At 39.8% G+C, this 27165-nt stretch overlaps 2 protein-coding genes across 3 annotated transcripts; one reads left to right on the top strand and one right to left on the bottom strand.

Moving 5' to 3' along the window:
• Window positions 1-1343: 1343 nt before the first annotated feature.
• Window positions 1344-21777, bottom strand: LOC311260249 (sperm-associated antigen 1-like). The gene is made up of 19 exons (XM_084357853.1): window positions 21672-21777; window positions 21292-21439; window positions 20866-21025; window positions 20608-20730; window positions 20445-20515; window positions 20100-20212; window positions 19878-19983; window positions 19544-19674; window positions 19241-19347; window positions 18225-18360; window positions 16158-16607; window positions 13433-13532; window positions 12722-12874; window positions 11888-12045; window positions 9108-9249; window positions 6642-6768; window positions 6308-6472; window positions 2360-2680; window positions 1344-2145 (listed from the first exon to the last, which is right to left on the bottom strand). The coding sequence occupies exons 1-19, from the start codon at window positions 21760-21762 to the stop codon at window positions 2017-2019; spliced, it is 2931 nt and encodes a 976-aa protein (XP_084213979.1). The 5' UTR covers window positions 21763-21777; the 3' UTR covers window positions 1344-2016.
• Window positions 21778-21849: 72 nt separating this feature from the next.
• fbxo43 (F-box protein 43) lies at window positions 21850-26912 on the top strand. 2 transcript variants are annotated; one of them, XM_084357855.1, is made up of 6 exons: window positions 21850-21976; window positions 22923-23791; window positions 23953-24708; window positions 25503-25602; window positions 25901-26095; window positions 26274-26912. In XM_084357855.1, the coding sequence occupies exons 2-6, from the start codon at window positions 22992-22994 to the stop codon at window positions 26520-26522; spliced, it is 2100 nt and encodes a 699-aa protein (XP_084213981.1). In that variant the 5' UTR covers window positions 21850-21976; window positions 22923-22991; the 3' UTR covers window positions 26523-26912. The 2 variants fall into 2 exon arrangements, with proteins under 2 accessions (XP_084213981.1, XP_084213982.1); XM_084357856.1 differs by lacking the exon at window positions 21850-21976 and adding an exon at window positions 22385-22731.
• Window positions 26913-27165: the final 253 nt, after the last annotated feature.

Below are 27165 nucleotides of genomic sequence, written 5' to 3'. Positions count from 1 at the left end.
TAATTAGGGTAGTACATTTTTGTTTTTATTGAACTATTTCATTTCATCTTAGCACAGAAAAAAAATCTTTACATTTAATCCAGTTTATTGAACAGCCCTCTTTGAATATTGTACATCTCTACTGAAATATAATGTTAAAACCACAGTGAAGAAGCTGTGGAGCATGTGAAATTATTGCCTCTCGCCCCCCAACGTGTCACCCTGAACTAAATTTGGTACATTCATGTAGAATTGATAAAACACTTGAAAGCAAAGAATGGTTTGGATTCAGGCAGTCTTCAATTTTGGATGACTGGAATATTCAGCAGTTAAATATTTAACAAGGACAGATTAAGTTAGCAAATAAATGACATTTTAAACAATTACGTGCATGTAGCTAAGTGAATACATGTATGATTTATGATGCATAAATCCAAGCCATTTAACATTCTGATAAAATCTACTGAATGACATAAATATATTCTCTCTCTTTAGGAGTATGTGCACACTCACTAAAATGTAAGTCGACCCCTAGTCTGAAATCCAAGGCACACATCTCATAAAGATGCTGCTTCTCTCCTGTGTGCGTACACATCTGCATGGCTGCACCGCTGTGAAGACTGATGTGCAAACGTGAGTTGGCCGGTGGGCTAATTTGGTAAACAAACAGGATGAGTGACTTTATGTCACCAGCCTTTAAAGGGTGACCACAAATTTTGCACATTAAAGTGTATTTACAGGCCTTGGGGAGTACCACTGCGTATATGGAAAAACTGGAGAAAAACCTTTGTGGCTCCAGAGGAAATCACATGTAATCTCATAAATTGCCTCCAGTGATGTCACCCAGTGGCTACGTTGCATTGTGGGTAATATAGGCACCAGGTTTTGAAAAGGAAGAGGAATGTGTTGATTAAAGAGACAATATCCCTTGTTCTACTGTATCAATTTTAATCATTTGTTTTTAAACAGTCCATAATGAGTTCAACAGTATTATACGAGTGCAATGCTAGACCAGAGGACTGCCTTTCAAAACCTGCCACCTACTGTAAGTTATTCACAATGCATACCAACTTAGCCACAGAGTGACATCACTGGAGGCAATATATCAGGTTACATGCAGCTTCCTCTGGAGCCACAAAAAGCTTTATACTACTTTTTTCACATATGCAGTAGTACTCCCCAAGACCCGTAAACACAACTTAATGTGTAAATGTGTAAAACTGGTGGAGTGACCTTTTAAGAGTGATTTTACATCAGAACTCAGATTTGCTAATTGCATAGCTGAATAAACAAACAAGCATCTGAGTCATGTATGTATCTGTATATCTCCTAAAAACATTGCCAGTAGATATCAGTCCAATAGATACTGTTATCATAGCAATAACATATCATTTATTCTGCAGAGATAATGCAGTTCATCTGGTCATAATAAAACCCCTTCTTTATCTTGAGTTTTTGTCCTGCAGCAAGGGACATCTCAATTAGCTCAAGTAGCAAATGACCTCACATGTTCCTTTACTTTGTAATATTCAGCAAGCACTGAATATTTCTGGTCATAGCTGGTGTCTGACAGAAGCTGGAAGTGCTCCATATTAAACTGGAGCCCAGTTGTGGGAACATGAGCCTGTCCTGAGCAAACTCACCTGCCTGTAAGGGAAGCACTTGAGCACCTGTAGCCTTACATAACAGTTTATATGGGGCCCTATTTATCAGTACATCAGTGAAAGGTCCATAGTATCACACTTCCTGCCTGCTGTCCAATGCTAATGCTTAGTGGTGGTACAAAAGTAAATCTGCATAGTAAAACATTCTGGAGAGAAAAATATATTCCTTAAACTGTCACTCAAACATACAGTGATCAAATCATTTACAGTACAGACCAGTTGTATGAATGTGACTCAGTTCCATTGTATTGCTCTGGGGCACATTCTGCAGCTTCCTGCCTTTGTGTAGTCAGTTCTTGTGCAGTGCTTTGCATAGATCCAAGAGTTGTAGTGGTGCAGCAGCTCATGCAGCAGAGAGCAGGGGGGAGGAGGGTCAGATGTATTTGTTGGCCAGATTCTGAACATCGTTCTTAGTGAACTCGGCACTCTCCACAGCAGACAGATGCTCGAACAGCTGAGTCATGTGACGACGCTCGTCCTTCTCCAGCAGCATCAGTACAACCTGCAAAAACTGCATGTCATCATTTCTCACCAAACCCTCAGCTGCTGAGGACACTTACAAAACAACAATAATGATTATTTTAGGTGTACCATTTCCCATATTAAATGTGTGCTCTGAAATGAAATGTGACTTCAACAAATTTCATATCTTTCCAGATTGTAGGACTTTGTAAATCATAAAAACCTCCATGAAATGATCATAAACCACGTCTTACCGAGAACCTTTCAGTTGTATGCAGATGATTGAGGTGTTGATAGACCAGATCTGGGTCTTTCTCCAGGTGGGTGTCTAGCCCCTGCATGATGAAGCTGATGGCGTGTCCGTCCAGCTGGGTGCTCAGGAGCTGGGGAAGCATCTCCGGGGCTGTGGAGGCCAGCAGGTCAGCGCAGGCTGCTGTGTTTCCACAGCAGCGAGCTGCGTTCAGAGCCTGGCCAAACTCATAGGCGTTGGCTGGCTGCAGGTTGATGGAGATGTCCTCTCCTCTGCAGCTGCTCTCTGAGTTAGGAACGGCTGACGTTTCCTTGTCACCCTCAACCTGAGGAAGAAGATGGTGATGGAAGTGGATTTACAGGGGAGACAGGGGAGACATGGGAAAGGTGTCGTTGAAGAGGCTTTCAACTTTGAGGAAAGATGGCAATGCTTACTTTCTGCGCATACTGCCTTATGTAATACATTGATATCAGAATGAGAGCCCAGAACAAAGTAGGCAGGTGTTATGAAGCCAAGAGCACACTAGGGCACGTCTTAAAGAAATCATTCTCTCCTTTTGAACAAATCATTTGGTTTTAATTCAGATATCCACTACGATATGTGCTGGTTATTAATGTCATCTGGCCCTGGTTTTTCTTTTTTTGAGCATGCTATCACAGAGAAAGCAGCATAGCACTGAGTAGCAAAGTTTGAGTAGATGCTGTATTTTTGGTGATGGAAATAAAACTCCCCTTCATTTTGTACATGGACAGTGTTAGCTGTCTGGGAGCACTTTCATAACGTTGATGGGCAGGAAGCACTCACAGTTGATTTGTCAATTAAAAAGATGAGACACCGCGCAGAAATAAATTGGGGTACTGGATAAAAAAAAGGAAACCAAAGGAACAAGACTGTGTGTATATAAAGTTCTGATGGATACAACTGCAACTCCTGAAAAGGATCCTGAACCAAAAAACATTCATCAGACACAGAGCTACATTTGTCTTCCACTGATGGTGTTTTTCTGATAAACTCATCTTCTCTGGCCATATTTCTAAATATTTACAGGCCATTTAATACTGTAAATATTTTTTTTGATTACTTTGCTGAGCTACTGTCTCTTATCTGCACTGATTTTGATTGTGTGTTCATTGTTGGTAACTTTAACATCCAAGCTGACAAACCCGAGGACAGAGGGACCAAAGAAATGTGTTGTGTCCTTAATAACTTTGGACTCACTCAGCATGTGATGCAGCCCACACACACAACAGGGTTTGAACATATCTAAGGTTCTGGTATCTGCTGTTGCTCTCTCTGATCATCACTGTGTTTTCTTTGACAGTGATATATCTGTGTACACAAATGTTCAAACTGAGGTCGTCTCAAAATGCTACATCACTGAAAACACCAGTGACATATTCATTGAGGCTTTCTCTTTCACACCTCCCGTCTCCAGGTTCTCTGTCATGATCTTGTAAATCATTTCAGTTCTAAAATTACAAATGTCATTGATGCCATTGCACCCACTAAAGTGAAGGTGGTCTCTAGTGACATAAAATCTCCCTGGAGAAAAGCCACGCTGGTCAAAATGGAAAAAAAAGGAATGTCGAAAAGCTGAGCGCAGGTGGCGAAAAACAAATCTCCAGGTTCATTTTGACTTTTATAAAGAGAAACTAGAAGAGACCAAAAAAGTCAAGGCAGTCCTTCTTCTCAGACATTATCACCAAAAACAATAATAATGCAAGTGCCCTGTTTGCTACTGTCGACAGGCTAACAAACCCTCCTGTGCCAGTAGCCTCTGAACATCTATCTACCAGGGCCTGTAACGAATTTGCATCCTTCTTCACTGCCAACTCAAATACCATGACACAATTTGATCCAATCAATTACAAAAACATGCAAGACATAAAACAACACTTACAACACAATCTTCCTCCTGCTGCCTTGATAGATTACCAGCTGGGTTCTTCAAAAAAGTTTCAGACTGTGTAGCTCCAGATCTGCTACAGATTGTCAACATGTCTCTTTTCTCAGGTGTCTTCCCACAAGCCATGAAAACTGCAGTTATTAAACCACTCGTGAAGAAGAACAATCTAGACACATTAACAATGAATAATTAAAAGGGCCATATCAAACCTCCCAATTTTAAGTAAAATCATTGAAAAAGCTGTTTTTCAACAGCTGAACAATTATCCAACTACTACTACATAGACTATTTTTTCTCTATGGGTAATAATTACACATCTGAGCAGATGAAAATGACGTTGAGTACCCCAGGGCTCCATTCTGGGGCCTCTACTATTCAACATTTACATGTTTCCCCTAGCTCAGATAATGGAAAACAACAAAGTATGTCACCATAGTTATACAGATGACACACAAATGTACATAACCATCTCAACAGGGGACTATAATCCCATACTAACGCTAAGTAGTTTTCTTCAGTTAAACAAAGATAAGACTGAAATAATTGATTTTGGAGCCAAGGAAGGACAACTAAAAGCTTCTGCTCAGCTTCAATCCATAATGTTGAAAACTACAAACCAAGCCAGGAATCTTGTCTTAATCATGCACTCAGACCTGACTTTCGGCAGCCACACTAAGACAATTACAAAGTCAGCCAACTATCACCTTAACAATACATCAAGGATTAAAAAACTTATGTCTCAGCAGGATTTGGAAAACTTGTCCATGCATTTATCTTCAGCAGACTTGACTACTGTAACGGTGTCTTTACAGGACTCTAAAAAAATCCATCAGACAGCTGCAGCTGATTCAGAACGCTGCTGCTCGAGTCCTAACAAGAACCAAAAAAGTAGATCACATCACTCCAGTTCTCAGATCTTTACACTGGCTTCCTGTCTGTCAAAGAATGGATTTCAAACTCCTGCTGTTGGTTTATAAGCACTGAATGGTTTAGGCCCAAAAATACATTTCTGATGTGCTACTACGTTATGAACCATCCAGACCTCTGAGGTCGTCAGATACAGGTTTGCTTTCAGTCCCTAGAGTCAAACTAAACATGGCGAAGCAGTGCTCCAACTCTCACCTCTTTTAAATCAAGGCCGAAGACCTTTTTGTTTGCCACTGCCTTTCATTGAAGCAATTTGAAGGCTTTGAACTGAACTGTGACTTTTATTCTTTAGTCTTGTCTCTTTTAAACCGAGTCTATTTTAGCATATTTTCCTATTTCTTTACTTGTTTCAATGTTTTGCTTCTTGATGTCTTCCCACTTTTTTAATGATGCCCTGAACTAAGAATGACATCACATTCCCCCAGTGTGTTTTGTAATATCAGCTCTCTGTTCTTTGTTTTTGTTTTGTTTAGTGCATGTTAGTGTGCATCTTAGTGCCATTTTCATTCTCATATCATAGCTAAACAGAACACTAAAATATGTTTCTGAAAACATTTTGAGTGAGAAGCAGGCTACATATTAACAGAATATTGAATTATATTTGAACAGCGCTGCCTAGTATGAGCGTTTCAGAGAGGGGTGTCACTATATCGCTCAGTTGCCTTTTCACTAGTCATTAAAGTGTTTCTTTTTGTGCGCTTTCTTTTAAAGTATTGGTTTCAGACTCTCTCTTCACCTCCCTAAATTTTGAGGGTAATCCATTTGCCAAAAATACAAACAACAACAAAACACACAGTAAACAAGGTCAAAGGTAGACTTAATTGCTAGCATTTCCCCCCAAATTTCTATAGATATTGCGATAATATTTATATATAAAGTTATCCTGAATTTGTTTGGTCATGATAATTGTGTAGTGAAAATCTGATGTCATGAGCCCTCGTCTGAGATACTGTTGCTCTAGTGTGTAGCAAAGCTCACAGGCCAGAATCAAGCCGAAGACGCTGCAGTCACATGGTATGGATCTCAACCACAAAGCCACAAGGACAGATTTCCACTATGGCTCTGCACAGATCTGAAATGTTCATCAAAAACTATAAAGTACTATAGATGTGTACATACCTCTGTGATGGGGACAGTCTTCCTGGTTTTGGCTGGTGAAGTCATGGCGTTGGCCAGACTCTGTCTAAGCAGCACTGTGACCTCCTCAAGCTCTTTCTCAGCCTCTTGCACGTTGGGATCCTGCTGCAGCACCTCCTGCAGGTCAGTGCTGCACGCCAGGTAGTCCTGGTGGAGGGACAGATGAAATCAGCTTCAAGTGACATTTTACACAGAGGGAGAAATCAAATTATATGCCTCGTTCACACACAATCTGAGGTGAATTCAAAGATTTCCCTCCAGTCCTTCTTTTAAATAAGCACATTCCCTTGAGTCATTAATGAACAGCTCTCTTTACCTTGAGGCCTTTATTGGCCAAGGCTCGTCTGTAGAAGGCCTTCTTATTGGTTGGCTCCATTTTCAGTGCTGCATCACAGTCCTGCTTGGCTTCAGTAAACCTCTCCAGCTTCAAATAGCACAGGGCTCTGCAAACACACCCATGCCACTTGTGATACTTATTTTTGCCACCAGCAGCTAATCATACTCGATGCATAGCTAAAAGGTACAGTTGCGGTAAAAAGTTTACATACACTTGTAAAGAACATATAATATCATGGCAGTTTTCAGTTCCAGTGATTTCTACAACTCTCATTTTTCTGTGATGGAATGAGTGGAACACACTACTTTGTCACAAAAACATTCATGAAGTTTGCTTCAATAAGTGACTGATTATAGGAATATGTACTTATTATTTATTCATTCTGAAAATGCGACCAAATCTGACATAATAATGCTATTTTCAACTCTATTAGGCACTTTTAACTTTTATCCACAAGCTCCTGGTAGACCTCTGACTGAATTTTTAACCACTCCTCTTGACAGAATTGTTGAAGTGCTACAAAATGTATTAGCTTCCTGGCACAGACTTGTTTGTTCAGCACAGTCCACATGTTCTTGATGGGCCAAAACCTTAATTCTAGCCTGATTGATCCATTCCTTTACCACTTTTGACGTGTGTTTGGGATCATTGTCCTGTTGGAACACCCAACTGCACCCAAGACCCAATCTTCTGGCTGATGATTTAAGGTTCTCGTGAAGAATTTGGAGATAATCCTCCTTCTTCATTGTTCCATTTACTTTCTTTAGAGCAGCAGATCCACTGGCAGCAAAACAGCCCCACAGCATAATACTACGAGCACCATGCCTGACAGTAGGTGTGGTGTTCTTGGGGTTAAAGGCCTCCAAACATATTGCTGGTCATTGTGACCAAACTTTAAGGTGCCGCATCTGAAGCAATGGCTTCTTTCTTGCATAACAGCCTCTCAGCCCGTGGTAATGCAAAACAGGCTTGACTGGACACTGACACCTGTCTTCCAGCAGCTTCCAGTTCATTGCAGACTTGATTTTTGGTAGTTTTTGGTTGTCTCTTGACCATCCTGAGCAATCTTCTCTCAGCAGCAGGTGAAAGTTTGCATTTTCTTCCTGACTATGGCAGTGACACAACTGTGCCATGCACTTTATACTTACAAACAATTGTTTGCACAGTTGATCTTGGGACCTGTAACTGCTCTGAAATGTCTCCAAGTGACTTTCCTGACTTGTTCAAGTCAATAATGTGCTCTGTCAGATCAATGCTGAGCTTCTTAGACTTTCCTATTGTAGTGTTTGTGGCTGAGACTAGTGGGTGTATCAAACAAGCCCTATTAAAATGGACCCAGAAAAGTCACCAGCTGTTATCACTCAGAAGAAGTTAAGAGACCGTGCTACAAAGAACATTTGATTGAACATTGAACATTTGATTGACACTTTTTGTAATCTCTAATTGATGGTTCAAGTTGCTGTATGTACATTTTTGACCTGGCAGATATGATCACATTTTCAGAAGACCTAAAAAAGTAAAATCATTATTGAACCACACTTGAATGTTTTTTCTGACAAAGTAGTATGTGTTCCATTCACTCACCAAAATGAGAGTTGTAGAGATGATTGGAACTCTAGAATGCCCTGATATACATGCTCTTTACAAGTGTATGTAAACTTTTGACCATGACTGTACCATGAGTTTGTGAGTCTGTGGATCAGACTTGACAATACAGGCAGAAGGCAGGAAATAGATCATTTTCATATGATGTGAGATAGAATTTACATGTCTGACGTTTTCTCAACTAGCTTTGAGTTTTTCATGAATGTGTTGTCAGTATTTTCATTCAAATGGGTCTCAGCTGCTGTGAGACAGCAGAAAGTGTGTGTTAGCTCTGCTGTGGCTATAGATGTAGAGCTCAACATACACACTCAAAAATGAACACACAATAGCACATTTCTAACCTCAGCATCACAGTTTCTTTAGTGACATGATCAACAATCTACCCTCTATTTTAAAAAAGAAAGGAGCGGGGCAGACAATGCAGTCAGACCTGCCTGCTGCATGCTGGCTGTATTTCTCTTCAGATGTAAGATAATATGATGGTGGCTATAAGTGGAGATGTGATAAACAAAGGTGTAGCAGGCAGCTGTTTCCTGAGCCTCTGCCATTCAGTTCAAACTTACCAACAATACAGCTAATTTACTGCCAGTGACAGACTGACAACTGCTTGGGATTAGCTGAATGCAGAGCTGAATGAACCTCCTGACAGACGACAGCTGGGGATAATTAATCAGTCTGTTTTAATTTATCCAAACAAATTAACAGATTTTCTGTGTATTTCCTGACATCCCTGCTTTATAAAGAAAGCAAACCATGGGAAGTATAGGAAATAATTGAGGAACAGAAAGTGAAAGAGACACAGCAGTGTCTGTGTGTTCATGTTGAGGTGTGTGTACCAACCTGTTGGTGTAGATAGCACACTCGTCAGGCTTTATCTTAAGGCATTCAGTGTACTTTCCCTGTGCATCTTGGTATTGGCCCTTCTTCACAAAGTCATTCCCTTCTTGCTTCAAAGCTGTGAAACGGATTTCTGCTTTTCTTTCTGGCAGACAAAGTAAAGTGGTGCTTATTCACACATGGATCTGGGAGATATGACCATATATTGTACAGGCTATATTGTAATACAATATATGTCTCAGTATTTTTAAATCTCCTCAAAAGCATTGCATAAATGTTAGGACTGGACAACAAAATCAAATATCACAATATTTTTGACCAAATACCTCGATGTCGATATTGTGACAATAATGACTTTTGGTAATTATTAAGACAAAATGGCATAACCACGCAGCCTTTAATACAGGAAAAGACAACACTTATTAGTACAATTTAACTCTCCTTTCTGTTTAAATTGACACTTTGAGTACATTTTAATCGACCTCTCTTTTATTTCCAAGAAAACCTAACACAAAGAAATGTGTCAGCCTTCTGTGCTGTAAAGCTTGAGGGTTAAAAACCATGAAATTAATGCTGTGCCAGCTGGACATGAAGCATGAGAGTTAAGTCAGCAATCAGTTATAGGGCGGACTAAGGGCTAATCAATCTGCTGCAAAGTGTCTTCTGGGAGTAAAAAACTGTGCCAGCAGGTCTATTCTTTCATTAGAGTTTAAAAATAACAGCTGAAGCACAGCCCAGGGAATGGAGAAACTGCATGGTCAGGGAACAGAGGTGACACGTCCACTTATATAAAAATAAGGCCTTTAACATCTTCCTCCTGTCTCCTCCTGACCAGGAAACAACTAATAGGTCTATTCTCATCTATTCATTAACAATGTAAAAATACTTTACTTACATTAAACATACTAAGGTCATTTTCAGGTTCTTACTTATTGTTTGAGTGTCTACTAGAAAATGTTTACATTCTTAAATGCTCGTATAACACATTACTTTTCTCATACTATCCAGTGCTGCAGCACCTCTATTCACCCTCTGTCTCTCTTTAAGGCCCCCCTCATGAAAATTGCTCTGCTCTCACATGCCTGAGCAGACACTGCCCACCGTGTTTCCACCTCTGCTCTGCCGTGTTCTTGCGACCATGGCTGTGCTGATCACATGGCTAAGATATGAAATCACAAACTTATGGAAGTCCTGAAGACTTGCTTTAACCATGAATGTATTATTTTAAACTGAATATACTCAGCCTTATGTCCAATTTTGCCAAGTGGCCATTTGCAGTATTGCAGCTAAAAATTCCCCCGTAGCCAAAAGAGCAATTATGACTGTTTATATTATCAATTCTTGATCCATGGAGGTTTCATAATTGTACAACTTTTTGTGTGCTGTGGAAAGTAATTTTTAAAAAATGTGACGTCAGGAACTCATGGGCGGGGCCAGCAGTAAAAACACTACTGTGTAAATTCACTGTACTGCATAACCAAGGAAACTAAAAAAGTTGTAAGGGTCATTACTTCATCAAATCTTACGTTGGCGCCAGATTGGGGACAGCTGTATTGAAGTCCATGGGAGTTAATGGAGAAACACACTTAAACCCAATAATGATACGTTAATGACTGATCTTTTTTTTCAAAATGATCGACAAGGCTAATCATATCGTGATCAAATTACACTGCAAACAGGAGCAACGAAATAGAGGGACGAACAATGTGTTAACCTACTCTCTGATGAAGTGTGTTCTTTCATTTTGTGGAGGCATTTCTTCATCAGAAGTCATATGAAGTAGATATGTTCAGTTTTAGTGTGTTTCTCCATGCACCTCCCATAGACTTCAATAAAGCTGTCCCCACAGTCTGGCACAAAAGCAAGATTTGGTGACGTAATGACCCTTCCTTCTTTTTTAGGTTCCTTGCATATAACCAGGAAGTACACCTGGAAACTAGAAACATTTTCTGGGGTATGCACCAGGCAAGCAATTCTCACTGGACTGCATAGGCGCTATCTTTGGGTTGATATCTAGTTCTATAATAGATCTATGGGCCAGAGACATAATGGGATGAACACTACTGCACAAAATCAGTGGGCCAGATAACCAGTATGTGAACCTGGAAGCTAGACACTTTATTGGCATATGTGCCAGGCAAGCCGCTCCCATTGGACTAAATAGTCGCCATCCTTGCATTGGTTATCTAGTCCTATATTATATTGATGATTTAAAGGCACAATTTCTGAATACAGGCAGTGTGCGTTTGTCAGAGGAACGTTTGAATACTTTTACAGTATTTATATACCACATGAACCTGCTTTAGTATGAAAATCTTTCTACAATATGGGACATTTAGGTAAGAGTCCTATATTGAAAATATTACCTAGGTAAAAGAACGTAATTATTCTTAGCTTAATGTCAATGCTGAAGTACTCAATGAAAACAAAATTGTCCCCGTGGGTGTTTAACTGTGATACTACTGGATACTTAACATTGATACGTTCATGTGACCATATAATTTTAGTGTTATAGCTGGTCATGGTGGAGCTAATCTGTTAGCATTTTTTTTAAGTATATCATATACTGTTGTACCACACTTGTATTTATAATTCCAGAGTTTCAATTAAGGATTTACAGTCTGTAGGACTGTTGGTGTCTCAAAACACTGTAAGACTCATCAAGACTAGAAGTGCACTAAGAATTTTCAAGAGTACTTTTTGCCTGATTCACACCAGTGAGTGTAGTCTGTGTCTGGACAAACTTCAATGGTCATGGCAATTATGACTTTTTCAAAAAATACCTGCATCCCTGGCTGCCTTCTCTGCTCGAGCCTGGAGGACCTCTGCGCTCGGTGGTTCCTCTTTGCGGTGCTGCTGAGCTGACAGAGGTACCAGAGGAATTTCTGGAAGTTTCTCTCTCCACTCTGTACCGTCCTGCTCAATCAGCTGCCGCGTGATCCTGGAGGGGGATGCAGATCAGTCAATACATTGTTGTTACACATGAACACATAAAAATGTAATATACTATACACAGTCACACACAGACCAGAAAGTATAAATGGCTCACAGAAAGCAAGTGTTTGCAAAAAATATATTTCTTAAATTTAATGTGTTTTGTATACAAGCATCAAATTGTTCAATTTTATAATATGTGGAGTTGTGGACACCAAAGCTCCCACCCTCTGGTACTCCTGAACACAAAGAAGCCAGGTGAGTGTTCCTATTGCATAACAGTGGGAGGACATGCACTCTGACAGCCATAATTAGCCTATTGCGAGAGCTGCTTTTGAACACCAGCTAAATCTGTTGGCCACTTATTAGACTTTGCCTGCTTATTTATTTAATGTGTTTAAATTTAGTCTTCTGATTATGTTATAATGCAATTTTCTGGATTTAGAGCACAGAAATAATGTTATATTAATTGATAAAAGTCAATAAAATCTCCAAAAAGTCATTGGAATAGCTGCCATGGGCACTGTAACATTCAGTTACATCCAATTGCTGGCTTTGTGCTGCCGGTGACACCATTAAAAGGGTTAATATGAAAGTTAAAACTCATTCAGTCAGTTGTGTGTTTCAGTACTGACGTCTCCCTGCCCTCTGCAGCCTCTCAGCTGAAGTGCGAAGGCTAATACCTGTTGACGCTGTCGTGTGCTGCCTGCACGCTGATGTCTATCTGCAGGACGGTCTTGTAATCCACATAGGCCTTACGGTAGCGCTCCAGGGTATCATAAGCCATGGCCCGGCGCAGGAGGGGCTTGAGGGAGAATGGCTGCAGCTCCAGGGCTCTGGTTGGTATAAATAGATGAGGTGAGACAGGAGCAAAGGATCAAGTCTGCTGCCTCTGCTATAGATGCCACTCTCTAAGAGTACTGTAGGTCTGGATTGGAAATATATATATATATATATATATATATATATATATATATATATATATATATATATATATATATATATATATATATATGAAATCTATGTATATGATTTCAAAGTAGACTTACTGTACTGTATTTATTATGTGTACCGTCAGCTATGTGTGGAGAAACTATCAAACAACCTAATGTTCTTGTTTGTCCTCAAAGTTGGACCTTAAGCAAACATCTTTAAATAACAAGTATTTAAAGGCTTTCACATGGGTGGTTCCTTCAGTTTGAGTTTGCAGCGTATAAAACAACTTCTTAAGAGATTAATGAAAATCCCTTACAACACACTGTCTATGAGAAATTGGAAAGGCGTGTTGAGTTCGTAAGATAAGACCCAGCGAACATAGGTTGACACCCGCTGCTAACATTACTTCTCGCTACACTTATACGCAGGGTGTTACATCAGTAAATACATTTTCTCACCTTGTGCAGTCCTGTATGCAGTCTTGACTGTTGCCATCTTTCAGGTAGCAAGCTGCTCTGTTAGAATACAGAACACTTAGATCCTCTGGACTATCAAGCCCTGTATAAAAAAAAGAATATCACTATAAGAATATCACAGAAACAACATGTATAATACTTTGGGAGTACAACTCAGAAACTGGAACTGTTATAGAGAATATCTGTAAAAATGGCATAATTTAAGAAGTAGCCTGACTGACGTACTGTTTGGTCGATGTTATCGGTCCACATCGTGGATATATTTGTTGTCCAATATGCACTGATATGATAGATATTTTATTTTAGATTAAAATGCAGAAAAAGATGCTTGAGATTATGGCTAGGCAATATATGGATATTATATTAATATTGTGATATGAGACTATGTATTGTCTTAGATTTTAGATTTCGTTATAATCTTTGGCATTTGATGTCTTCTCCTGATTTAAAGGCTGCATTACAGTAAAGTGACATTTTCTGAACTAACAGACTGTTGTACTTGTGGTCATTTACAATTATTAAATTCTCATTGAAGTTAACTGTGTTACTGCACTGATATCATTTTAGAAAATAAAGTGTGTTGTTTAACTGTGAAATATCCTGCCTCTGCTACATATCTGTAGCAGTTTGATAACCACATTTGAAGGATCATATTGGCCGATGTATCAATATCTAATTCTTTTACTCCCTAACACTGGTATCAACAATGGCTCCAAAAAATCGGTTGGGCTCATTAAAAAGGGTTCAAAGAACCTCTTGCTTGGCCCAGGTGTGGCTTTAACAAGAGCAAGTCTGTATTTGCTAAAGCTTCAATTAAAAGTTTAGTGTCCGTCAAATACTACCTTTTGTGCTGTGTACGTGTGTGTAGCAATGGGTGCTCTGCTGACTAAATGAAGAACTTGTAATGTTGCAACATCATGGGAACTTTGACTTTCAAAACCACTTAATTGTAAAGCACTAACCTGACATTTTATCTACCTCACGCTGAATGCAGGATTACTTTAAAGCTAGATTCGCACATGCAACAATTGTTTATGCTTGTACGTTCATTGATCTGCTTATCTGAGTAACTTCAGTGTTTTTAACTGAACTTGTAAGAATCTGGACTTCATACAGGATAATACAAGTTCCTTAAACTCTTTGTTTGGACCTAGAGCAGGAAGAAGGCCTACCTTGTCTTCCACTAATACATCCTACTATTGCACAGTACCACAGCGAGTTCCAGGGCTGACAAGTTGGAAAGACACAAGGTAGATGAGGACCAAGGAAAAGCGCATCAAACCACTTATAAGACATTTTTTCCTGAAAGTTCAGTGAGTTGCTCAGATGGACGGCACACAGTGTATTTGTTATTCTCTCCACTTTCCTAACAGGTATTTCACTCAGTTTCAACCACCATCATTATCACTGACACAGTCAAATCAGATAGGCCTATCGTGAATATTACAGACATAGAGACAATAAGTACAGTCAGCTTAGCATGCCACCTCATCAGATGAAATCAGATTATGGATGATGACACTGTGAGGCAGTGATGATGATGTCTCAGCAACTGCTCACACTAAGTGAGGTTACTGTGACAGTAGAGCATGTACACTATGTTAAAGGTATAAACTAGGGCATCTATATACTGACCCAAACATGACTTTGAGACCCTGTAAAAGACCATTATTGTGAGTTTTGTTTTGGAAGGGTCCCTTTATGACAGACCACTGAGACACAGTGTGTTTAAGAGGTTTAAAGGGGCTTAAAGAATATATTATCATTTCTGCAATCAGCTCCAGTCTGTCTGCATTACATGTTCCCTACGTCTGTCAGACGATGGGCCTTGGATGATGCCTTTGTTCAGTCACTTTCACATCCAGTAGTACACTGGCTAGTGAGTACATTAAGGCAGAGAGAGTATGTTTGATGGTGGATGGGCCTGACATGCAGCACTCGCTCTCCCTCCATCAATCGCTCACTTTCTCCCTCTCCATGAGATTTATAGCTGCAGTCCCACAGATTCAATTTCACAGTGAGTGGTTAGCGTTCACGTGACCCGGACAGACCTGAGCTGAGAGGCTTAGCGCCGGGTTGAGGCTAAAACAGAAACACTGTCCACAACAGCCACATTGTGACGCATTGCTGTAGGGTCAAGTCTCTAAATACACCAACAAACAGCCCAACATTTAAACTCCTGAATAATGACATATTTGTTACTGTTTTTAAACTATATGTGCACTACTGTGGACTGCTTCTGGGAGAAATAATAATAATTCTGTTGTTTAGGTATCCTTTTTCTTATGGAAAATATCCTTTTTGGTGCATTGTGTTAAAAACCACATCAAATAAATAGGAGCCCTAGCATTATAACTGCAAGGTCATGGCCTTTGATTTACTAATGCAGTGGCAAGTTAGAAGAAACAGCTTCATGAGCTTTTGACGATTAAACACCATAAAACAATATTTATTCAAATATGGGTGTGACTGGTTATGAAACATTAGTCAGTTAAACTATGGGCCATTTGTTACAAGTCACAGCATGTTTATAACACACTGATGTCAGTAGAAATGTTCTGTTTACTGTCATGGAGGCGCATCATTAACTTCTTTCCAATGTCATACACAACCCAAAACCTTACACACTTAATGACTGAGCTACCATCAGCCACCTCAGACTATAATAACAAGAATAGCACCTACTGTGAGGACTCTTCCACCCTACCTGAATCTGTGTAGCCTTGAATGGCTTGTGAGTATTTCTCCAGTGCATCGGCAAACTGTCCATTTTTAAACAGCAGGTTTCCCTCATTCTTTAGCCGGGACAGAGGTGGGGGCAGGGCTCCACATGGAGCATCAAGGTTGACAGTTTCCCCTGCATTTCCTCCAACCGAAGACCCCTTACCGCTGCTGCTCTGATCTGCCTGGACTGAAGCTGTCGAGCCCCTCTTGCTCGTTCCATTGGTTACCTTGGACTCCTGCGCGACTTTGTACTTGTCAGAGTTGCCTCCTTTAGTCCTCCAGTGTCCATGGTGGGAGTTGTTGTACTCACTGTGTGGACCCCCGTCCCCTCTGCCGTGGGGCTTTTTTTGAGCGTTTCCCATGTCTCCCCTTTCAGCAGGAGCGGCTGAGCTCTCCTCCCCTCCCACAGGCTGGCTAGGTTCAACCGGACAAGCTGGAAGAGGGAGAGGGAGGGAGGGAGAGGCACAGGGAGACACAGAGTGGAGGGGGAGACACACCCACAGGAAGGAGTCAGTGGTTACATCACAGTGGGGGAGGGTTGGACACACATGACAGAGCCACTTCAAAGGGGGAGTTCCAGGAAGCAGCCACTCTCAGCAGTGAATTACAGAAGTACTGGGTGGGGGTTGGGCGGCTAACACACGCAGTATGTCACGTTACCCAGGGGAACAGGGGGAGTTTCCTCTATCTATAGCCCAGGCAGACAGAAGGGTTTATGATGAAAATGACTGGCCTACTATTACCAGAATTGCTGAAGCTTCCTCAGGTTTTAAATAATGAGTGGATTAGAGGGCAAATCCTATAGCAGGGCAGCTACAGTGTGGACTAAATCAACAGTCATGATACAGTATGGTGTAAAAATACATATGCCCTCACAAAATACTGAATATTTACAGTACACACAGTATTCAGCAAGTCTATATACAGAACATTTAAATTTCAGCGCTGTGGTGAGTACACAAACTACTGAAACCGTTACTGGATTATTGAGGCCAACTACCAATATTTGAGAAAGAGATATTTTATCAGCCCACACTCGTTTGTAACATAAAAACATAATGTAAAAATATAATTTTGATAAGGATACTTTAAAAATTGGTTATTAAAGAATTATGAATGACAATTTACAACTGAGTCCAGTCCTCTGGTGGAAAAGCTATGTAAAGATGACACTGTTTCTAAACTACCTGAAATAAAATACATATATATATATTGAATTTCTGAACAACAATTGTTTATTGGCTGACCATACAGTGAGTATCTTAGGGCTGCAACAAAAAATTATCTTCATTATCGATTAATCTGCCGACTACTTTCATAATTAATTGACAAATAGTCAAACAAATTGACAAATAGACTCCATAAAATGTCAAAAAAGTGAAAAATGCTCATCACTATTTCCCAGAGCCCAAAGTGACAGCCCAAACTTTTTTTCTTTTGTCAAATCAGCAGTGTAAAACTCAAAGACTGTTTATTTACTATCACAAATGACTAAAAAGGAGCAAATCCTTACATTTGAGAGGCTGGAACAGCAAACGTTTGACATGTTTGTTTGAAAACTGACTTAAAAGATGAATCAATTATCAAAATAGTTGGCAAATATTTTTCTTTCAATCGATTAGCAGACTGATAGGTGCAGCTCTTGTATATCCACACCTGTGTTTCTGTATTATGTTAAAATAAAGTGCAGATAGTATCAACCATGCCAATAGATTTGTTGAACTACTGTAGAACTAAGCAAATTTAGTCATTTAACCTACCTATCAGTAAATAAGAGCTTGTTCTCAATGCACTGCCTTGAGGCAACAATATTTAAACAACTGCTTAATGCTGCTTTAGACACAACAGATAACAAATGCTGATTTAAAAAGCTGACTGTCAGTGTTATGTTAAATATAGCTAAGAGAATGCTACTTTCATTTAAATTGATCATAGATAGATTTCTGGATGGATTTGAGGAATTATAAATGGTCATGGGCTTGTTTTTAGTTTCTGTGCGTACATATTATGGATATTAATATTCATTATGTAGGCGTTCAAACAATCTCACCAGTCTGTTCGGCTTTTCTCTCATCGTAACTGTTGTCATCTTCCTCTTCTACTTCTTGGATGAGAATTTTTTTGCCTGTGCGTTGCTGCTCTGGTTGAAATTCCTTCATCTTCTTCTCAGTATTAGACAGAAGTTGCTTTAAAAAAATAATTCACACATTAGAATTGTCAACAGTAGAAACCCTATCCTGCACTCAAAAAAAAAAAGAGCCTAAAATATTGATCTTAAGTATTTTAATTACATGTGAAATTTCAATCTAATTTTATTTTTTAAGTTCGTGTAATTCAAAGTTTTCTATCATGAGTCAATGTAAATAAATTAAATAACTTAGTGTGATTAGATTAGCTTAATGCAGTCTTACAAATAAACCTTATGTTTTTCGAATAGTACGCATAAAGTTAAGGAGAATGTCTACATAGAAATAATGTGTTTATTCCAGTGTTTATAATTCAAGTTTGACACATAAAAGTAATGCATTTAAAATGGATAAATAGAAAATCACACATCTAGTTATTTAATGCACATTGACTCAACATGAAACTCTGCATTAAATGTAAACAATAACATTGAACCTATATAATAAAATTAGATGGAAAACTTTTACGTAACTAACTTAAAGTCAGTGTTTGAAACATATTTTTGTGTGTATTTGGTTCAGTAAGTAAGCAAAGGGGAAACCCTGATGCTCCAATCATCCATATACTACTGAGCTATAGTGAATGGCTTGTGGAACATTCCTGCCCTCCATTCACCTACAGTACATTCAGTCCTAATATATAGTACATAATTGGGACATATAAACAATGTGGTCAGGGTGACAAATTAAAGTTCATCCTGGGTAATCATCTAACACAAAAGAAAAGCTACATCACTCTCTATTGACAGTAATGACAGACTGCATATGATTTTATTAATACGTTGGAGCAGCTGCAATCTGTTTTTAAGTACCTGAGCTCAAACAAATATAGTGACACCTGGTGGAAAAACACTACTTGTACTTAACTAATATCACCTACAGTGGCTGCAGCATTCTGCGGCTCTTCTCTCAGCACGATCCTCAAGTCTTCAGTAGCCATTTGGAAGTTGCCCGTGTGATAATAAACAGTGGCACGGCGTAGAAGGGCTGATGGTGAAAAAAAAAATCACATACAGTACATAACATACATTGAAGCTACTATTAAAACATAAAGAAAATTCAAAAAAGAGGCTTCACAAAAGTAAAGGTTTTTGAGGTAAAATGATGCCAGCGTTATAATCATATTTTTATTTACATGTATTTTAACTCCCTAAAAGTGCCACTGTGTATAAAAGGAAAGCACCTTTAATATTGCCTGGCTCCAGCTCCAGTACCTTCTGGCAGTCTCTCATAGCACTGTGCCAGTGCTTGAGGTGGATCTCTGCCTGGGCTCTGTTGTTGAATGCAGCCACAGTTGGTATAATGGAAAGGCTTCTGTAATGGAAGCCCAAGAAAAAAAAACAGACCTTTATTTATAATGAGGTTAGTAGACAAACACTTAGAGGTACAATAAGTGGGAATGAAATCAGACTTGAATGAACGACAGCAGTCTAATTAAATGCCAGGCAACATAATATAATTCCTTTCGGAGATGTAAAGTGCTTTCTATGATAAATGAGTTGTTTTAAGAGCCTGACCTGGAGTAGTAGGCAATGGCCTCCTCATAATCGTTTGCTCTGAAAGCTTCATTGCCTTTGTCCTTTTCACGATTTGCCAGAAGGAGCTTCTCCTGTTGTGTCAGCACTGGATATATTGTAGAGACCAGACATTTCAGACACATGCCCACAAAACTGGAGTATACACAATGTGCCACCATGACCATAAAACAAATATGACATGCATAATACATAATACGTTACATGAAGCATCAACTTTAGTCTTGATTTTGGGTTGTCCGTTGTTTATAACAACAGGTGGATCCTTTTCAACAACATTCCCATCGATTCTTTCACATTCCTTTTCCACATCAAACCTGGAAATAGAGAAAGATACAGAATAATTGGCTAAAGGAAGATATTCTGCGAATAAAGCTCTGAAACAGCATCAGTCTTTTAACTCTGGAACATTGTAATTAAAGAGGCAAAGCTAAGGCCTTTTACAAAGTCAAACATGTAGACCCTTTTATGTACAGGGCCTGCAGCTGCTGTAACAGAGTGCTCTTTCTTCTGAATATAATAGACAAATGTAGAGACGAAGTGACTCACTTGTCCCATTCTTGATAATCACGTGGGAGAGTGTGTTTTGAAGAATTCCTCTTTTCTTTTGGAAGGGAAGTCTGCGATGACATAAGACTTCATTTTAGTATTTTTCTTGTATATATACGTGTATGTACATGATTATGTTCCAACATTGTTGAAAGATTTTTACCTGACTCATCGGAACGGAGCAATTGGAACCTCTTACAGGCGGCACATTTTTGTTCACTGCATCGTCGAACATTGTCTGCTGCTTTAGTGAGGTCTCAGTCTTTTTGGTTTCTTCTTGCCACATCTGTAGAATAATTATTATCTAATATTAAAATTGTTTATGATTTATTTTAAGAGAAGCGGTCACATAAGATGAGAGGTGGTATTAAGCAGGATTGATTACAAAACACACAAAACTATACTATAATGTGTAGCATACCTTCAACTCATCAACAATTTGGCTCCACTCATCTTTAGAGAGGCTGGCTGCTGTGGCCACAGGGTTTTTCTTCCTGAGAGCTCGGCTCCTTGGGTCCAGTTTCTCCAAGTGATTCTCACAGAACTTGATCAGATGAGGATAAATGCCCTCATCGCCTGACCTTTACACAAAGTCAAACATTACTTAGGCTCAATTCCTAGCAATCTTTACAGTCAGATTTATTAGACTTAAGTGTGTTTGCTCTATTATCATTTTGTAATCTGTAGTATATAATCTATTTTTAATATTGCATATACATTTTTTCCAATGATGAGAAGATTATATACATGGAGAAATGCTCACCAACAATACAAAGGAATAGAATATTTGATGAGAATACAAAATCAACGGTGCCTCCTCGTGCCTGAAGCTCAGCGTGACTTTTACCTCAGTACTCTCAAGATCTTTTCCAGGTATTTTACATCTTTGCATTTCTCAATATAATCATAGTCCAGGTGCTCCACAGGGACCTTCCCGCTGCAGTCATTAGTGGAGGACTGACATTGAAGAAAGGAAACTGCATCTGCACTCATGACTGGTAAGAATGTCAGTTTACAGAGTTAGTATGTCAAACAATGTTGTTCTTTTAATAGCAGTAGCTCTGAACGATAGCTATAACTTGTTAGCTAACTAAAGACAGCTAACCCAACGTTACTGTGAATAGCTCTACAGAATGTGATGAAATGTGAGTTATATGTTCGTATTCGAGGACTTAACGTCAAGACAATACCGAATTTTCGTTTAGGAAATTGAAGTGCAGCTCTTACCTGAACTTAACGCTGTTAGTGTTAAGGGAAGTAACTTCACCTGCTGCTGTTCGCCCCAACTCTCATCTGGGTCTGTTACTATGGTAACCATACACGGAAGGAAGCTGCAGGCCAAAACGGAAACACGTGACGCAGTCAACAGAGGGCTCCAAATTTGAAAGCGTGCCTGCTTGTTGCCTGTAGGTGAACATGTAACAGTCAGAAACAACGAGGGGGTTCAAGCAGAGGCCTAGAACTGAGCCTGAGGAAACAACATTTCCGAGTCCACGGCCTTTACGTTAGAGTTAACCCAGTTTAATCTAGAAGTGAGTATTTTTTTAATATATATATTTCTATGTTTAATGCTAAATTCTCGGCTATGATTTTCTTTTTCAATTCACTATACAGCTGACAGCAGTATTTGTGGTGGCAGGAGGCTAACGTCCTTACACTGATAACTCGCCTGTGTGTCAGTTATGTTTGTGAAAAAAATTACAAAGACATAACGTTACAATACGCGGTCACATTTTCTCTAACTTGGGCCTCGTTATGAAACCCTAATACTAAAGTCAGCTCTGTCCGTGACACGTGTGTTTTCACATCAAGCTAATTGCGGATGTCTGTAACCTGGGAGGGGGCGTCGCACACGGTAACGTCGTTATTTTTGGCCCTCTCGCAGGCAACGCAGACGAAGCTAAATTGTCAAATAATTACTGTTATCTCCGCTATTTTTCATAGTGTAACGTTAACTTAAAAGGAAAAAAACAAAAAGGGGTTTGGAGTGGCACGGCCCCTTGTTGACACTTGGCATACACCCCCTAGGTTCTCCGTCTGTCTGGTTCTCGTTTTGGCGGCTGTAGCTCACTTTAAAGCGGCATCATGGCGCATGCGACGGGGGGATTTAAATCGACAACAGGCGCTCTCATAGCAACGCTAATGAAACAGCTGAGAACCTTTGACGTTAAACCAGCTGACATACTCTGTCAATTTGTGTTTTACAAACTAATACTTCTCGTAAATACGCTGAGAACGACCGAAAAAACGAGAACTTTATCAACTGGCTCATCTATTTTATCACAAAGTGAGTCCTACATGATAAGTTAGAAACAATTGCACGCACGGGCAACATTTAAGCTAGTTTAGCTCTATTCTCGTGTATTTTTACCCTCGTAAGCTCTCGTTTGGCATTTGTTTGAAGTTACTTGACATGCACAGTTCTTGCTGCTAGTTGTCCTTGAGTAGTTTCACTCACTACTTTCATGTTGTCTACAGGTCAGTTGACATCATCCTCATTTGGTCCTTATTGTGTCTGGGGCAAAGAGTGCACACAGGAGGAGGAAAATGCAGTGCACTCCTGAATCAAACATCTACCTTGAAAGCTGCAAAGGCCAGAAGTGTTATGATGACTGCTCTGACAGTGGATACTCAGGTTTATTCCACAGCCCACCGAGCATCAGTGGAGCTGACTCCTCTAGGTATTCTTCTTCGGTAGAGTTCAGTGAAACACCTAAAGAGAACCTCAGGCTTTCTGTCACACCTAAGGAGAGGAGCAGAGAACCAGTGAGATATTTCGGTAAGGACTACAGGGAAATACAGCGGCCAGCAGCGCTCACCTGGTGTGAAACCCCTAAAAGAGACTCCTCTCTGCGACAAAGACTTCTAATGTGCAGACCCACCACAGCTGTCAAAACTGACAACACGAGATCACCATGCATCAGAAGGACTGAATCCTCAATTGGTGTCAGGTCTGAACACTGGCTCAGTGCATCTTTTGACTCTGTAGACACTGCAGGGTCTTTGACATCAAGCACTTTAACACTGGAGCAGGATCTGCTGCTGTCAGGAAGAAAACGTCGTCTCCTCTTCTTGCAAGTCAGGACCTCCACTCTTGAAGATGGTAAACTCAACTCTGGTCACCTTTCCAGTTTTGAGAGAAGAGTTTCACTCTCAGATGCACATTTCACTGAGAGCATTTCTGCCTCTCATCAGATTAATATTGAGACTCCATGCTTTAGCAAATTCCTGCCTACCTCATCTAAGGAAAACTCTCAATCACCAATCAGCGGTGTAACAAATAACCTGTACGACAGCTCAAGTGTCTTGTGCACACCATCATCCATACATACACCAAAATACATCAGGTATGTGCTTTTTTTCTTACTTTCTAAATTACTACATTTCCAAAATATTAAATTTAGTTGTTAATTGAATACCTGGAAAGGCAACAAATAAATAAATATTTCCTTCATTAATCAGAAAACATTCCTGTATTTATTGTTATGCATTTGTAACCCGGGTGCAGGTCTGTGTGTGAAGACAGTGGTTTTAGTTCCCTGACCCTTGATAAATCCCAGGACTCCTCGGTGGACCACGATGGCTCATTCCAAGAGCTGCTGCTCTCTGCTTCCAGAGGAAACTGTGAAACCCCAAATCTGGCAGAGACAAAGCGGCGCTCCCGTATGCAGCGTCAGCACAGACTTTCTACACTTAAAGAAGGGGGCTCTCTGTCTGAGGAAGACCCAACAGACAGAAAGCATGAACAAATTCATCAGTGCCACAGACACAGCAAAGAAGATGACGTTTTTGCTGACAGTCCCACACCTCACCAAGTCCTTTCTGTTAAATGTGGTAATAGCGTGACCTCTGATAGTTTGGCCTTGGCAAAACAAGACTATGCCACCCCTCTAAGAGCGAGTACTATCAAGTCAGAAAAAATGACACCTTTTAGCACAGGTCCTGCCAATGCAGATGTAACTCCTCTTAGGACAACCCCAGTCAACCTCTCCCTGACTCCAGCTTTGCAGCTAGTTCATGCTATGTTCCAGCAGAAAGCCCAGATGTTTGTTGGCCAAAGTCCAAGCCTGAAGGAACAGCTGAAGTCCACAGCAACATTGACCCAAACCCCAGAGTTGTTCAGGACCACAATGCCATTGGCAGGGCTAATCGGCAGGAAGATGGGCCTGGGGAAGGTGGACATACTCACAGAGCTGAAGAAAAGGAGCCTCAGGCACATTCTGGCTGTCATACTCAGCCACCTGACCCCTGAAAGCATCTACAGGTGAGGAGCTCATGTTTTCTACACACTCAGATCTCATTATTATATACGAAGTAAAATTTAAACTACTTTCATGTTTCGTTACATCTACTGTATAACTCAGCACACCATCCTACTTCTCAAAGGTCAAGTTGCGTCCCAATTCAATTTGTCACTCATTGAACCGTTAATGACTACAGCATTAAGTTATATATCAATATATGAATATAATCATACAAGCTACATGATCCTGTAGATTTCATACAACATATAATAGACGTTTAGCTTAGACTAAAGTAGACGACATTACCAATGCAGTTTTAAGTATTGAAGAGCAGAACAGTGACATTTGTAAAACAGGAGGTGTATCTGAAAAGTTTAGACTTCTGTTTATTGGGCAGTCAAGGACACAATTGGTATTAAAGGTGCAATGATGGCTGAAAACTAGGGCTGCACGATTACTCAAAATATAATCGAAATTGCAATATGGCCAGGAGCAATATTCACATCACTAGAAGCTGCAATTTTTCGATGAAGGTGAAATGTGTGACAGAGCAGCACTATAATGAAGTACTGTAGTTTTGCAGAGATGTCCTGGCCTACAAATCTTGTTCTCCAGATGTAACAAAACATGTTTATTTGGTACAGACCCCTACAAATGTCACATCATCATGATTTTATTTTACTTTTATTTATTTATTTTTTGTATGAATGTGTGTTTGTCAAAATGAAACTTGTGAAGTCAAAGATTTTTTTAAAACCATACTGAACCCTACTGAAAATATGGTTTCATGCATGCATTTCTTTGTATTTGGCAGGTGTGGTCAGGTTTGCAAGAGCTGGAATGAAATCATCCAACAAGACAAGCGAGCTAGTTTTAGGAGAAGAAACCACCTGAGTGAAGCGGCTTCTCTTGAGGTAGGAGATTTGCCATATTGGTCACTATTGCTAATGGCAGGCCAAGTGCTTGGCACTGTGGCTTTTGCTGACTGCCTCAAGCAAGTATTTTCTATGTGCTGTCAAAGAAAAAAACATCTATGACATTGATGGGTCTGGTACTGTAAATACAAATAATGTCAGAGAACAGTACAACAGCAGCTGTCTGAGGTGATTCAGTGTAAAGTAACATCAGACTGATTGTTTTCGATGTGGATCTGACTTACAGTGACTAATAGCTGAAATTAGCTTCTAATGTTGTGCTTTTGTCTTGTCATAGCTTGGTGGTGCTGTCCATGTCCCCGATGCAGAGACCAGACTCACACTGTTGAAGAGGTCGGCCCTGAAGACAGTTCAGGCACAGTCTAGGTCCTCCAGCTTCTGCACCCCGCAGTCAGGAAATAGCACTTTAACCCCATTACAGCACAGCATCTTACATTCAGGCAGCAGCAGCAAACGGGATAAATTTCTAGAAGTGAGTTTGACAACAATAACACTGAATTTTCTTAAAACGATTATAAGTCGTAATTGTATCTATTAAATTGAGTTTTTAAGTTGAATTTATTCCGGTTCAGTTCAGTGGAGGATGAATAAGATTTCTAGTTCACGATAAACATTTGCTGTCCATTCAAATTATTTCTTTTTTCTTTCAGGTTGCTAAAACCCTCTTCAGCGATGAATGCTTGAAGCCTTGCCCTCAATGTCAGCATCCTGCAAGGTGTCACTCAGTGAAAGGGGAGGGTGTGTGCAGCAGAGCTGACTGTGGCTTCCAGTTTTGCACAGCCTGCTTGTGTGCTTTCCATGGCTCCAGAGAGTGTGGCAGTCGGTCTGCAGGCCGTCGCAAGAAGGATATACTTCTTCCAGGAAGCGCTCAAAGCAAGCGAAATGTGAGGAGATTATGAACAGAAAGTTATCTGTATTCCTGTTTCTAATGCCAACGTCACTTTAGTATTTTTTCTGTGTAATGGAGAAAATGAGGTTTAGCAATAAGGAAATTGATTTGTAGCCAGTACATGAGATCAACTTCTATACTTATCAATGTGTCTTTGTGCCCGTCTGTATACTGTACCCCCCCTTTTTTCCCCAGCACAGTTCTTACTTGTGTGTTTTTAATAATGAATGTGACTGAAGTCTCACCAACAGTACAGTGATTGAATTTTCCTGTTGATGTATTTTTCCTTACACAGTGATCAACTGTACATGTTTATTTTTTTGAATTTCTGAGATTTTCAGCTTTTACCGTTGTGTTTTCAAAGCAATTTTAAAATAAATTTGAATATATTTTTTTTTTACGTATGTGTAGCCTGTCTCTCATTTGTGAAATAATTGGTCTGTTTTGGCCTGAGTCTTTATTGTAATTTGTATGAATTCATTTGTCAGCGTTTGCTGCCCTCTAGTGGTATACACTTATACTTACCTTGTCCTAAATGCAACAATGACATTCACTTATTTAAACATTTTCACTACATGCAAGTGATCTTGGATAGTAACAGTAATGTCAATTCTGTGGAGAATTAAGAATTAAATAATTTTTGGCTCTCGAAC

Source organism: Pagrus pagrus (genome assembly GCF_965226575.1).
Source record: "Pagrus pagrus genome assembly, chromosome: 7".
Taxonomy (NCBI): domain Eukaryota; kingdom Metazoa; phylum Chordata; class Actinopteri; order Spariformes; family Sparidae; genus Pagrus; species Pagrus pagrus.
Note: the sequence above shows the minus strand (reverse complement) of the source record. Positions and strands in the feature narration are given on the sequence as shown.